Raw genomic sequence first — 15,961 nt, 5'->3', positions numbered from 1 at the left:
ATTTAAAATGCAAAATAAGAAGGCATCAGAGGTGGATGCCAAGGATTTCCACATGAAAAGAAACTAATGCATGCACATACTCTCAAAAAAATTTCCATGACATGCATAGTGCTTGCATGCATGCACCAACCTTACATGTAGAGCATTGCCATGTTTGAGACCCTCTTGTGATAGTAAAACTAATCCCAACACCTTCCTCAACATGCATAAGGCTTGTTGAACATGAAATGTGCCTAGATGTATGCAAACCCCTTACATGCATATGTGCCTACATCAAATGGGGCCCACTTATCATCAATCAGTCATAATTTGACTCTTACATCATTATAATTTGTCACACGACACAAAAATCAACAAATCCATCATAATCATCATAATAACTCTTACAACTTGATAAATGTCACTAAATTAGCTCCACAGTGGGGTTCACCAAGTGAGATTCCTACTTCCACGATTATAACTTGCATGTCATCATAGTCACCTCCATGTAGGATGCCACCTCAACAAATAGGTCCCACAAAATGACTTTATATTAGTAGGCACAAAATAAATAATTAAATAAATGTCAGGACTTGCAAAAATTGACACACCTTAATCTTACTAGGGACAACTTAGCTCTTCTAATGGGGTTGGCATGCTATGCTATGTTTTACCTTCTATCGTACCTCTAAAACTAGATTATAATTGCACACTTTAGATCTTGTCAAATAAATGTGTCATTTAGTCTTACAATCAAGTAGGTAGAATTGTTATTGTAATCTTATCTTCTAAATTTGTGACCCTATAACAACAAAGTGAACTTGTTTGTGTCTATTACCCACTTTGAATTTCTTTTCTCTACTTCAATATTTATGCTTGGTCAAGGAAGTGTTTAGGAGCACCTTTCATGAGCTTGTTGTGCTAAGGTTGAAGGATTTCACTTCTTCTAGCCCCAATCAATCCCTCTTGTAATTATTGTTCAAAGTGAAAATGGATGATGATGAATTGAAGGATGTTTTTGTTGTAAAGATGTTTGAGTACTCTCAATGCTCTTGTATATGGACGATGTTTATAGGATGAGATGTTCACGATGATCTTAGAACACCCTAAAATTTATCTGTAACTAGTTACATTAAGTGTTCAATTTGAAAGTTTCACATTTAAGTCGACTAGTAATGAGCACTTTTTGAAATGACGTTAGGTTGGAAAATATAAATTTAGTTTAGGGCATAACAATCATGACAATTATCATGTTTAGATTAGGAAAATTGAATTATATATATTAATACCCTCGCCTTTAAATAACTAATCACAAAATTCTCAATAAACATACACTTATTAAGAAGTATCCTTTAACTAAATTATCATTCATATAATTAATTTGAATAATTATTAATCATAATTTTTTATAGAGACAAATTAAATTATATATAGCAATCTCTCTCTCTCTTTAAATAACTAATTATAAAATATTCAATAGACATATACTTATTAAGCAATATCCTTTATCTAAACTATCACCAATAATATCAATCATTATTAATCATAAAATATTTTTTTATTTTCTATATATTTTTTACAAATTTATTTAATAAAATTTAAAACTTAAAATTATTTATTTTTAATAAAGAAAATAAAATTATACAAATATCAACATTTGAATTATAATAAGATAAAATGGGCCATTATTGACAAATATATATGTACCTAATTACAATCCTTGAGAAAAAGTTGCTTAGACAATCCAATTTTGACGAAAATTCTTTTACACGATATCATGGAAGGGCACGCCAAGTCTTCCAGAAGAACTAAAAACAAATATATATTTTTTGGTTTAGAACCGGTCAACAATTAAAGGCTGGTTAGATAATCCAATATTCTTATTAAAATTCTTATAACATTAGTCATATATCACTAAAGTGGCATGTCAAATCGTCCACAAGAGAAATATATACACATAAAATATATTCTATCCAATCGTCAAAGTTCGCTGGCACCGAGAGTTCAAACCCTAACATATATACACAAAATATAGTCGACAGGCTAATCCATTTTGGTTGGACCCTGCAGGTATATTCAAACCCTGATATATATACACACAAAATATATTCCCAATTGAGTCCACCCCGGTTGGCCCCCGCCGGCATGTACAAACCCTTTGATATATAAATAAGAAATGTATTCAGAATCGATTGATTGCAGAGCGGGTGAAATTCCTCCTTTGTTAAAGGGAAAGTGTGTGCAGATCAGTTGATTAAAGAGCAGTATAAATTCTTCTTAGTTTAAAGGAAAAGTCGTACAAACTTTCTGCAGAATCTATGAAATTTAATGCACAGGAATTTGTTGTTGTTAGATGAGAGGAGCTCAAGATTTGTCATGGTGAGGTGCAGGAAGAAGATGCAGAAATTGCAATTTACTACAAAAAACTGTTTCAGCAGATCTCTAGTTCCGCTCTTATTTTTATGCTTTGTAACTCCATTGTTAATAATTCATTTAACGCCGTCTCTACCGATTGATTCGTTAAATCCCGCATCAGAGCCGAGTTGTGAGAAACCTGGGCCGGTCTTTGCAGTTGAAAACTCAGGCTTTTGCATTGGGGCGTGCACATCCGAGTGTTTTCCTCGCGTTAAGAACCTTTGCATTTCTCGTTCTCAGGTTAGCCACTTTTTTTTTTTATTAATGTTATTGGAAGCAAATTACTCTTCCGAATTTTTAGCGTTTATGTTGGTTGAACTTCACGAATGTTTTGGGAGTTTTGAAATGAACATATTCATTCGATATAGAGAAGCCTGAGATTATTATTGTGGAAATTGAGTCAATTGAGCGGAGTAGATTTGAATAAAGGTGGAGTTACTGTTTCATATGTTGATATATCTATTGTAGGAGGTAAGGGATGTTAGACAGTTTATAGATTTATTGTGCATTCAAATTAAAAGTTTGTAAGCTGTATTGTAATAAATTCAGTCCATTAAAAATATTGATTGAGGTTGTGGTTCTATAGAGGGGCTTTAAAAAAATATTTGAGTAGGTGTTGCTGAGGATGGATTTTGTAATAATGGACAAATTTTAAAATTTTAAGCTCCAAAATTTCAGGAAGCTTGTGATCTTGTGATTAATTTTTAGCAACAAGAAATGTTAAATCTACAATTATATAATTTGATGTAAACAATAATTTAGAAGAATTCAAAGAATTATAAATGAATGATGTGTGACAACAAAATTTTAAAAAGTAGTGAAAAAAACTTTCAACCCACCTCAGACACACCTCCGTAAATATAAAATTATAAAAAATAAGTGGCTCCCATTTTTTTTCACAAGATTATAAATTATCCTACAGCATAATTTTTTTTCTTCTCATAAAATCCCTTCACATAGTTCTTATAGGGATTCCATAAGACTCCTTCCTAAAGCCTTATTTCCCTCCAAAATATTAAAAAAAACTTTGTTTCTCATATATTCTCCAGATTATGTGTTTTAATTATTTTATTTGAAATCAATTATGTTTTATTCTTTAGTAACACAGATGACTCGAGATCAAGTGACGAGAATCTTTATTTCTCTGATACATTTCGCAATTTGAAAAGATAAATAGATTCCAGATAAAGTAACTAAAAGCCTTCTTTACCCATTATTTTAGTCGCATTATGCAAATTTTTTCGAAAGAGTATTGAGTAGGTGACTCTTTGGAGACCTAAAGTTGAGATTGTTATGATAGAAATTGATTTAACTTCCAGAGATAGACTTAGATATAAAGGAATCAATGCTATACACACTGCTATATATATATCTTTTAGTCACGTTAAATCAGACAAAACTTATATCTATTTGTGCGTTTGCATTTCAATTTTATTTGGAATATATTAAATTCAGCCAATAAAAAACAGTGAGCAGTTTTAAAAAATGGAAACTGATGAAAATATTATTTTGTTTCTGAGTTTTGAGCATAAGAAGGGTTGGCATTTCTTCGCTAGTTCTGCTACCAATCTTCCTGTCGTTCCGATTCTGCCTTATACAGTAGTATATATTTATAAGCATGAATTTCTAAGGGGACTTTATTACCCTAAATGACTGTCTGAAAATTGCTACTTTACATTATGTTTAGAGAACAGAGCAAAGCTTGTTAATAAGCAGAAGCAAAATTCTTGATCTGAGATCTCAAACCCGTTTAACCATATTTGCCATCACAAAAAGAAATTCTAGATATCAAAAACAGACATTTCTGGAACAGTCCAGAAGGAGAAAAGAGTAAATATGATCGCACACACATGTCTATCTTGCTCCATTAGAACTTCTTGAAACAAAATTCATTACAAAATTTGTTAAATTGGCATCTACTGTGACAACAGCCCTTTCACTGGCATATATTCTCGACAGTTACTCTCCTTGTCTTGCATGCATCCTTTGATTGCAACCCTTGGCTCTGGTTTACGTTTTTTACAAAAACTTCTATTACCCTTGGCTCTGGTTTACTTTTTTTTACAAAAACTTCTATTACTATACCTCTTTTCTAGTTTCTCTTTCTAAAAATTTTATTTAATAAAACATGCAAATCAACAAAATCCCTAATCCTATACCATAACTACCATAACAGTTTTACCTATTGAAAGAGGCAACATTGCAGGACAGATCACATTTTATGGAAGGAGTTTTGAAGTGGAGAAATCTCATTGTTTAGAGACCAGAATAGGAGATTTTTATTGTAGATGTCAGTTTTATAATTTATTCTGCAGAATAGAATTAAATATTAACGTAGCTGCTGTTCTTATGGTGGATCTAGTTTTTCTGTGGGAGGTACATTTTGTTTGGAATTTTTATTAAATTTGACCTATTTAAATTAGTGTGCGCCTTTTTATTGTCTGAAATATTACTGAAGAAGCCTTACTTATCCTGATTCCGGCATATGTGCACAATTACATATTTTATTAATTCATTTTTTAAAAACGAATATTTGGGATTTCTCGGGTAGAAATTAAGTTCATTTTACCAAATAGAACTAAATGTCAAAGGAATTAATGTGCTATATGCCGAGAAGTAGTTTGTCTGAGAGATTGGAAAACTGATATATCTTATCTCAAAGACTTATTGTCAAATTTCCGATTGCATTTTGTTTGGGAATTTTAATAAATTTCTCTATTTAAATTAGTAAACATTTTTTTGTTTCTTGAAATCTTTGCAGAATTTTTTTAGTCTGTTTGATATTCAAGATAATACTGGTTACATCTCAAACTTTTTTGAGCGAGTTTGGAACGGATGAAATTCTCTGTTTAGAAACCAAATTTATAATTATTGTTATTGTAAAAATTGAGTCTATTTTGTAGAATCGACCTAAATTTTGAAGACCTACTGTCCTATATAGTGATATGTATTTTTTTGTTTGAGAGAAGGTAAAGTAGAAAAACTTTTGGACAAAGTTGCATGGACACGGATACGGATACGGTATTGGATACAGATACGACTATTTTTTAAGACCCTCAATATGGATACAGCTGGATATGTTATTCATAAAAAACACATACACATATATTTAACACAATTTTTTAAGTCATTCGAGGAGATTTTCATTACTTCATAAGCAATATGGACAAATAATTGCTACATAAATAATGATAAGTTGATTTAACATTTTACAATATGCAAAAATAAAATAAAAAAATGCATGGATGAAGTTTTTAAAAATTAAATTTAGGAAGATTTACGTCAAATTTAAAAAAAATCAAATCACATAGTATCTAGCATGGTTGGAAATCAAGGTTTTTTGGGCACGCGTGGGCACAATATTTGATGTGTATCCGGGCTTTATCGGATATGTATCTGTATCGGATACGGGGATACGCGTGCCCAAGGAGGGACGAAGGAGTTTCCGGCTACTCTGCTTTTGGATTTTCTTGTGACCTAGCTTTTGCATTTGCTTGTGAATCTTATCAAATAGAGGCTACATAAAATGGTAAGCATTTATTTCCTGAAATTTTCACTGATGTAGACCTTATTAGTTTGGAAAGAAGCATAATATTGGTCAGATCTCCAATATGTTATTAATAGATTTTTCACTGGAGAATTTCATTCTATTGACACCAAAACTTGGGTTTATTATGGTAGAATTTAAAATCATTGTACAGAATGGATTTAAGTGTTGAAGGAATTGTTGTTCTGTATTCTGAGATATGACTTTTGCAAAAGGGAGAAATATGAAAACGTTTAGTTGTTTTGTCTGGGAGGCAACCTTGCGCCTACATTTTACCCATGAATTCTATTATATTCACCCAGCTTTGAATGGTAAGTGCTATTTTCCCCGAAAAGTTTCTCTGTAAAAGCTTTATTGATATGACTTTTACTGAGGATATTTTGACCTGGAAAGTCTTTAGATGCTAGGAAATTATGTTGCTATAGTAGATATTTAGTTTGTTTTCCTGGATTTGGCTTAATATCAAAGGAGTATAGTGTAGAACACGATTCTTCTATTGAGAGGGGTGGGGTGAATCAGTAGAAGATATAAATTTCAGTTCCTTAGTCAAGTAAAATATTTTTTGATAAATTGATAAACATAAAACTGAAACTGAAAAGAATGCAACCACACATAGAAGTCAAAACACATGAAATATGTGGAAAACCCAGAATGAGTGAAAATCCACGGTGAGTAATGCTGCTAGGATCTACTGTCCTAATCCAGTCTCACGAAGAAATGATGAGTACAGATTTTAAGGGCACCAACCCTACAGAATCACCGAATTCCTTGATTGAGAGCACCAACTTCTTTATCTGAGCACCAACTCAACATCCTAGAGGTACCAACCGTAAGGATGTTACAGATACAAATGGCCACTAACTTATATTTCCTTTAAATCTGAAACATCTGAAATCTGCAAACAAATGAAATAAGACGTATCTCTGTTTTCACGTTACTCAGCCTTCACATAATGAAAACTACTCACAACACTCAGATTTCTCTTATTTGCAAAGATACTCTACTGCATGATAGAAACTCTCAACACATCTTAATGCTCTCAAATAATATACTTCTCCTGTTCAATACTTCAATACATGACACAAACTTGTCAATATATTCTATGCCGTGCGTTACACGTCTCTGCTATTATTGTCTTCTCATTAACGATACAGGCTATTTCTTTCCATCAGCCTTTACACTTTGTAGAAAGAGTCTTCTATCGGTTGAACAATTGAAGACAGTTTCAATTGCTTATGCAGTCATAAGTAAGTGTTTAACTTAATAATGATTAGTCTTCAGAAAATTGACGCCACATGTACAATTCCAAAAACCAATATAACTTCCAAAATGATGGCGATTCTAATATAGACAAAAACTATGATCAAACATCTTGTTTGAAATTCTCTGCCCGCTTTGACAAAATTATATTCAATACTCCACTTGAACCTTCGGATGATAGCAGAACTTGGGATCATCAAACAAGTTTTCGTTGCCTCCGTATGACTCCATAAGGATTGCTGTTGTGTTAGCCATCTTCAAAAACATTGTCTTCAACCAGCCCGACTGTTATAGAAAAAGTTGGAGGCAACTTCTGTTCAGACTCTTTCTGCAGTCATGTATAACAGCATCCAAACACAAGATAGATTGCCTGATTTCTGTGAGATGTATATAGTGATAGATGACTTGCCGCCAGTCACAAAAACAATATATTATTTAAATTCTTTCACTGTCTTACATATGATGCATTCACTAACCTGATAACAGGACTGTTGTCTTGCATATGATGCATTCACATACTCGATCCTCGGTTTCTACTTTCCAGTTCCAGAGATAAGCAGCCCGTTCATTGCTTTTATAAAATTCAACTCCTTCAAATCATACAAAATGATGTATTAGCTGTCTAAAGATGAATGCAATTTTCAGATATGTGCCATGTATGAATCTTTTTGTATTGTCTGTTAAATACAATACTAGATTTCTATGTTTCAATACTAAGCTGCATCAGTTTGTCATCTTTTTGACATCAATGACAAATATTTCTGACATATAGATTATCCAAGGGATGGTAAAATAGACAAAGCTCATAGATTTATTTGCAGCTTTGCATCACATTCTGTTTTTAACTATTCAATTTAGCTTATTTAGAATCTGTGTTTTCTATGGGTGTTAGTGGTCCATCAATATGTTATCCTACATAATTTGTACTAAAGTAATCTCTCATTTTTCTTATTTATGCAGTTGTTTCGAAAATCACTTTTGACATGATAATTCTTTTATACGGTGAATTTATTAATTAGAAGGACTTCGAATCGATCTCTACTCATATAGCCATATAGTCAGTGAGAAATAATTGTTGTAGTCTTGAATTTGGCATTTTCGGATTTCACATATTTCTTATTTTTGTTTGTTTGTGTTGTATTGCAGGCTTAAGTTTGTCCTTGCAACATAAGACCATAACTTAAGATTGGCTTGTTGCCACTTACATGTCATAATGATGTGCTTGTTTGATTTTATGTGTTCATTCTTATAATGCTATACTGGGTGAAATAGTTAAACCATCCATCTTTAGTATTTGTTTCACCTTACTCAGCCCTAAAAGGTCAGCAGTAATAACCCTTTAACTTCTGATATACTCCAGTTTCTAGTTCTTAACAAGCTTAATCAACATTGATGTCATGATATTTGCCTTGCATTTGTTATGCAGCAACTCCTCATCTTTCCCAAGGATTACAGATAGCTCTGCAGTGCGAAAATAGCTACATCTTAATTTCAACGCTAAGATAGCTACAATTTTTTGTCTTAATTCAAGCTGTCATATAAACCACAATATCAAGAATTCATCTATAGTATTTTATATTGATGTTTATATCCCTGAGTTCTCACATTAGCTTTTTAAGTTGATAATATGCGTTTTTTTCTGGTTTTAAACAGCTTCAATTAGCATTCATTTCATAATTTAAATTCTAGCCTTGGATATATCTTTGTTAACTCTATGTATTTCCGAAAGAGTTTATAGGTCGACAGTGCCTAGATACAAAGTAAATCTAATGCTTATCTGCTAACCATGGATCAATTAAATTTCTTAAGAAGTAAAAGTAAGAAAAATTTCAGCACCTTGAATTACTGTTGTCTCTGTTTCATTTAGAGCAATAAAATTTCAAAATTAATAATATACTCATCTGTTGTCTACAATTGGTCATGCCTCTGATCTATATGTGTTCTTGTTTGTTTCTCTTCAAATGTTTCTCACTTTGTGCATAGGTGCTTTTATTTATAGACGTCGTGAAATGCATAGTATGGGGAATATATCCTCAAAAACATAACTAATCAAGCTTTCTTATGTAGGTGGCTTACTGTAAGATGGTGGAAGAAAAGGAAGAGATTGCATCAACACAATTAATGCATCCACATGCAGATGAAAATGACTCCCTTCAACCTAAAAATTCTAGAATGCCAAGTATCATGCGTTTTCATGGAGAAACTTTGACCGTACCTGTAGAAAATTCTTGTAATCAAGAAAAAAAGGGAATTCCTGGCTTATCTTTGGTAGCAGATCAACGATATCTTCCATCCCGTAAGCCAAATCCTCATCATGAAGCAGAAAAAATCATCCCAGCTCTTTTATTTACACAAAGTCAACAAGAACACAATCACACTTTTTATTGGTTCTCCTCTCCAAGTGAAGTCTCTGAGTGGGGAAAGGGTTTCTTAAAAGCCTTTAACATGGATAAAAAAGTAAAGTACACGAAATTCCCTGATGGGAAAAACAGTAGTATTTGCTTTGACGATGCCATAGTTTTCTCCGCTGGAACGACCCTCTACTATGTACCTGACCAAGACACAAATGACTGGCTACGACAAAATGTACTGCAATACTGCTCCATACCAATTGTAGGTAATAGTTCTTTTAATTAGCAGATTAATTTCAGTAATATGCATTAGTACCTTTTGAAACATTTTACTTGATTAAATGAAATGTTGTGCATGATGTTGTTTATTGTGTTTATAAGAGTTCTTATTCTTTTTTGATCATTAATGGAACAAAATTTTATGGTGTGGACATGTTACCTCTTAAGTGTTGGAGTATGTTTGAAACCATAGTTACAAGACTCGAACTTGGTAGGCTATTTTTTGACTCAAATTTGGACTTGACAAATTGAAAAAATCATAAATATAGATATTTTCAAGGAATTAAAGCATTTATTAAGCACCCTTCACTAAATCAACTTTGAAGACATTGTCATGATAAGCTAGTGGTAAAGTGGATGAAATCACATGAATGGCTGCTTGTCATTATTTTAGGTCATTAAATCATGTGTCAAAGGGCATTGGGATTTCAAAATGATCAAAATTGCATGGTTACAACATAGATGTCAGCCAAGACAATGTAAATTGTGTAATAGGGTCTAGAATCTCATGTTGTAGTGCATGATCTGTTACAAGTGGATTGTTCCTTAGAGCATTCTCTAGGTCAAGTTTGTTGCCTAACTGATATGTCTTGAGGCTTTCCTCTATCTTACATCCATAGACTAACTCATCATGAGAGGTATCCATTTTTAGCTCGTCATTCCTTTGAGTAGATTGCTTCATTGGGTGCGGTTAGCTGCTAACATTGTTGAGATGTGTTGTGACCTTTTCACACATCGCCCCATTGCTAACGGGGACCCCCCGCTTTGCTAGCTTTCTGCGTTGTTAGGTTAGGGTTTTGGCTGTTTAGTGGGCAATTTTGCGTTTCCCGTGCCCGAGTCTCGGAGTTTTGATCATGCCTAGTGCCGTCTAGGGTTTTTGAAGTTATAGGATCAAGTTGCGAAAAGTTGATATTTTAATGATCCTAAGTTTTGCTAAGTGTAGACCTTTTGAATGTTAACGTGTTTTTAAACACGCGCATCAAGTGATTTTAAAGTGCCAAGATATTCATAGACCCTTTTGGAGTTGTTTTATCGCTCCTAAGGTAACATTTAAGTTGGTTTCGCACTTTATTCCAATATTTTCCTAGCGTTTCGCTCATATTTTTGGAAAATTAGTCTAAGTCTAGTTAAATTTAAAGTCGCTGAGTGATTTTGAGTGGTTAAAATGATAAAATCCTAAGGGAAATTCATATTCCAAGGGTTAAAGGGTCAAAATCCATGCTAGAGGTGTTTTCCCCCTCACATTCCAGACTACCCAACCCATTCCCCCACCCAAAATCCACACTACACATGGGTTTCCCTTGGAATCCATACTGGCTACTAATTTCCTCCACTGTTTATCCACACCTGGGTCGAATTTCCCCTAGAAGTGCTAAAATTTGGCAAAGTGTCAGGATTTATCCAGACCGCCATCGATTTTCCACCAGGATTGCGGACTGGAGTGCGGACTGGAATGCAAGGATAATTCCATGCTTGGGTTGATTTTCCACCAGGATTTTGTGACAACTAAGTGAGGATTTTTGTCTGGATTTTTATCTAGGCAGAGGTCGAATTTCCCCTGAGAGCATTTGTGAGGATTTTTGTCCGGATTTTTATCCAGACAGGGATAGAATTTCCACTGGGAACATTTTTATGAAGAGTTTTGAGTCCGGATTTTTGTCCAGACTGAGGTCGAATTTCCACCAAGGAGGTTTTTTTCCAAGTTAAGTGAGTTTTGAGTGTGGATTTTTGTCAAGACACACATCGAATTTCCCTTGGGGGGTGATTTTTGCAAAATGAGTGCATTTTTGTATGGATTTTTGTCCAAACACACATCGAATTTCCCTTGTGAAGGTTTTTTGTGTGCATTTTGATGAAATTGAGCATGGATTTTTGTCCAAGCATGGGTCGAATTTCCCTTATGGGGTGAATTTTGACACTTAAGTGATTTTTGAAGGGATTTTTCAATCCCAACCTATAGCGATTTTCCCTTGGAGGCTTTATTTTGGATTTAAATTGCAATATTTTAATAAATAAGCCCCATTTTGATTGCTTTTAAATAATTGTTAATGATTATTTAAAATTTAAAAGCAAATTAAATAACTTGCAAAAATTATTAAATGTTTGAACCTTCTAGAAGCAAGTTAGGGTTTCACCAAGCAAGTATTTATACAAGTGTTTTATCCCACATTGTTTGTGTGGTGAAAGTGAAGGATGAAAGCAAGTATATGAGAGGAACTTCAGCATTATTTTATTATTATTTCTGCCAGGTGTCTTCGTGTTAGCGATTTTTCTCCAAGTTGGGCGAATTTTTAGCAAGGCATTTTTGTGAAATGTGGGATTGAGGATTTATTTTCCTCCATTTTTTCCAGCTTGTTGATCTATCCTCCTTGGCTTGCCATTAAAGACTAGTTTCAAATTTTCAATTTTGCTAAGTTTGGCGATTTTTTCCAAATCTAGCAATTTTTGGTGAAAGTTGGCAAATTCATGATTGGAGACTTGGGCGATTTTTCCTCCACCATTTTTGCTGATGTTCAGACCTTCATTGTTGCAGATTGCTGCCATTGACATCAATTTTCAGAATTCCATTTTTGGCGCTAGACTTGGGAAAATTTCGATTTTGCTTGGGAGGTGTTTTGGTGCCATATTTTGATGATTTATATGCATGTTTGGTGGCTGCCATCACTTTCAGCTTGCTGATTTGCTTCAGATTTGAGGTTTGCTTCAGATTTTGACCTCCATTAATGGCTGCCACTAATTTTCAGACTTAAGTTTTTATTGCCCAGCCAATTCCAACTTAAACATTTAGCATTCGGAGGTGTTTTATGGAGTTTTCTGTGCATTTTTTAGACCATTTTATCGCTGTTGCAGGTCTGAAACTCCATTGTTAGGCGGTTGTCCTCAGAAATTTTCATTTCCAGCCACCTAACCAACTTTGGCAAATTCGCTTGGGGCTGTTTCCTTAGCAATTTTTCATCATTTTCAGGGATTTAAACCACTTTGCAAGGTGCTGGTAAGTCTGAAGTATTCGATTTTCAGACTTGTCCTCAGAAAACTAAATTTTACCAGCCATACTTACATTCTAGAAAATGATTGTTTTCATCAATAAAACTGATTTTTATTGATTTCATGCACATTTTAAAGATTCCAACATGTTTTAAGAAGTCTGATTTTCAGGTTGTCTTCAGAATTTTGACCTCCATTGTTGACAGCGGAAGGTGTCTTTAGACATTCATTGTGTGAAAACACAACCTTTCACACCTCTCCTTAGTCATCACTTATTCGGTATACTCCTTTGCTTTTTTGCTTGCATATTTTCTAAGCATAAGGAGATACAAATGAATTTTATGGAAGGCTTCCATGCCTTAGTGTTGTCACACTTTGAACGTAATTGCTAAAACTTACCAAGTGTATGGATTATTTTCTTGACTCCATACTCTAAATTGACTAAATCTTTAGGAAGTTAGGAATTTTATTACGAATATTTTCCTAAGTCTAACTTCGAGCTTCGTAGAGGTGTGATGTCCAAGTCAGGATACAAGGAAAGGAAAGAGCTGTTGAAGACCCTGGAGATTGGATTTTATTCAGAGTTTAAGATTTCATCCAGATGGAAGGAGATCGCAGATACCAACATGCATTTCCTGGACTTCGACCAAATGCAGCGTCGGATGTTCGGAGTTAGAGATCAGGTTCCTTCTCTAGCATATGCGAATATTATGAAGAGTGGCATTTTCCATGCCGCTGGGTTTCCACAATCCATACAATGCAGTGAGTTGATCCTGGAATGTGCAGTGAGTTGATCCTAGAATGTGCACGATGTTACGATCCGCTCACAAGAATGATTAAGAGTCCCAAAGGCGTAGTCATCGCCTACCCTGCTGAGGATGCCATTGTAGAGGTGTTCGGAATTCCATGCGGAACAGACATGAAGGATGTGACCAAGGAAGATTATGCAGACAAATACACGAAGAAGATGGGTGTATGCAAGAGTTTAATTAATAAAGAATGGATGATTGAGCCTAGGTCTCATCATTCCAAGGCTCCCAAGACACTTATGTGCATAGATTTTAAGGAGGAATATAGTGATTTGATATTCCTACTCAACAGAGTGATGGGAATGCCGCAAGGAGCAATATTTGATGGATGGATGTTCTACCTCATCCAGGATTGTCTTAGAGGAACACTAGTGAATTGGTCCAAGATCATAAGTGACAATCTGGATTTTCAATTGAGGAATGTAGAGCGGTCCAAGTCATTCACCATGACTTCTTACCTGGTATACTTGCTTGCACGATTTGTTTCATACAGAGGATTAATATGCAAGGGTGAAGTCGGCAATGGGCAAGGACAATACAAGAGTTATAAATGCTACCCCCAATTGAGTATGCACAAAATTGAAGACTACAAGAGAGTGAATGATGCATTCACCATGTACATCACGCGGATGCTGCAGGGCGGAATCCACAAAAGATTGTCCAAGGAGGCAATAGAATTAATAGAGAAATATGGATCGTGGTATATACAGTTCCCCACTTTCACGTACTCGAGGATTCATGGGTTTCAATCCGAGCCCTACAGACTTCCTAGGTATCCAACCGACAGAATGATATTGTTGGAAGTGGTGAGACAACTTCTAGAGTTCAATGTTATCCAGAGAGAGAAGCACAGGACAGGAATGACATTCCCTATTTCAGTTGGGAAAACGTCAGAGGTTTGGCAATCCGCCATAGCTGCCAGCACTGCAGGTGAGGAGCTTGCATTCTACAAATTTGCTACCTATAAGAAGAGAGAAAGATTTGATCCAAACAAGAAGGTCGGGAGGATCAGGGGAGAGAAGTTCACTCATAAGATTGACATAGAAGAATATTGGGCCAACCTGATGGACGAGCAAGCAGTGAAGAGAAGAATGTGGTCTAGAATGTTAGTGGATTTCATGAGGAAGTGTGGACTTTTCCTCATTCCTGATCAGGTATTAGATGATAGAGATCATACACATCCACAATATGAGAATGAAATGAAGAAGGCAATCCTATTGCCTAATTGGTCAGAGTCAGAAGAGATTGACCTGAGTGTATTGATGAGAGAGGTTTTGAATTTCTCCTGCCTATGGGTGGATATACAGATGAATAAGTTAGTTGACCTGGGTGTTCCCTTCACTTATGAAAGGATGAAGTTGGAAGAGTCTACTTTCAAGGATGATCAGAGGACTGTCAGTGATGTCAGGATTCATGCAGATGAGGAGAGTCAAGCTCCCAAGGGAAGGAAGAACACGCCAGGAGAAGTCAAGGCCAGAGGGAAGAAGATTGAGGATGTGAAGAAGAAACAAAAGATTATCATTCCTCCACTTACCCTTCCTTCACCCCCTCCTAGTGTCTCATCAATCGAATTGATTGAAGTAACAGAACAAAATAAGGAGACTCAACAGTGTTCCAATACAGTGATACTACCAGAGAATACTCAGGAATTTCATGCCACAGCGACATCTGCGCCTCCTGATGAGAATGATGACCAGCCGAGATCCCCTACTGTCCTTTTGGAAGTTAGTTTGGGAAAGGATGTATATGATTGGACCAGGAATAATCCTGATGATAATGATGAAGTTATCTCGGCATTGAAAGGACTTAATCGAGAAATATGTCTTGATGATGGTATGGAGATGACCGCTATTCCTGAATGGTTGAAGAAAAGTATGGAGAAAAGTAAACAGATGATAGAGGTACAACCTATTCATGATATTGATGACTACCTAGCTAGGAGTGCTAAGGAGAAGGAGCCCAAGAGAGCGAAGATTTTGTCGCACATAGCTAGAGATGAGACAGGAATGCGGATTGCGCAGATCGCTGTTCCTATTGCAGGTGTGACAGTGGACATTGCTACTCCTATGGATTTCCAGATCACTTCAGTTGTCCTTGGTCGTACAACCCCAGGGAAGGAATTTCAGGAGATTAATGACAACCTCCAGGCCATCAATGCAAGGTTAGGTAGAGCGGTTGAAGAGAATGAAAGGTACAAAGAAGAAAATATTAGACTTAGAGAGTATATTGCAGGGACAAGGCGTGAGAATCCTACCCTTATTTCCCCTATTGCAGTTGACCATGGAATACATTCATACATTCACACTGCGAGGTAGCAAGAGGTACACACTCGGAGG

General features: G+C 35.1%; 1 protein-coding gene across 1 annotated transcript in view; it reads left to right on the top strand.

Annotated features, from left to right (window-relative positions):
• Positions 1–1,945: 1,945 nt before the first annotated feature.
• The window catches only part of LOC131062646 (uncharacterized), a 43,875-nt gene continuing 29,859 nt past the window's right edge, over positions 1,946–15,961 (top strand). Inside the window, exons 1-2 of the mRNA XM_057996355.2 lie at positions 1,946–2,634; positions 9,269–9,814. Of these exons, the coding sequence (XP_057852338.1) occupies positions 2,308–2,634; positions 9,269–9,814 (873 nt within the window). The 5' untranslated portion in view covers positions 1,946–2,307. The remainder of the gene's footprint in view (positions 2,635–9,268; positions 9,815–15,961) is intronic.

The sequence above is a fragment of the Cryptomeria japonica genome, chromosome 5 (assembly GCF_030272615.1).
Source record: "Cryptomeria japonica chromosome 5, Sugi_1.0, whole genome shotgun sequence".
Lineage (NCBI taxonomy): Eukaryota > Viridiplantae > Streptophyta > Pinopsida > Cupressales > Cupressaceae > Cryptomeria > Cryptomeria japonica.
This window is presented reverse-complemented; position numbering and strand designations above follow the sequence as displayed.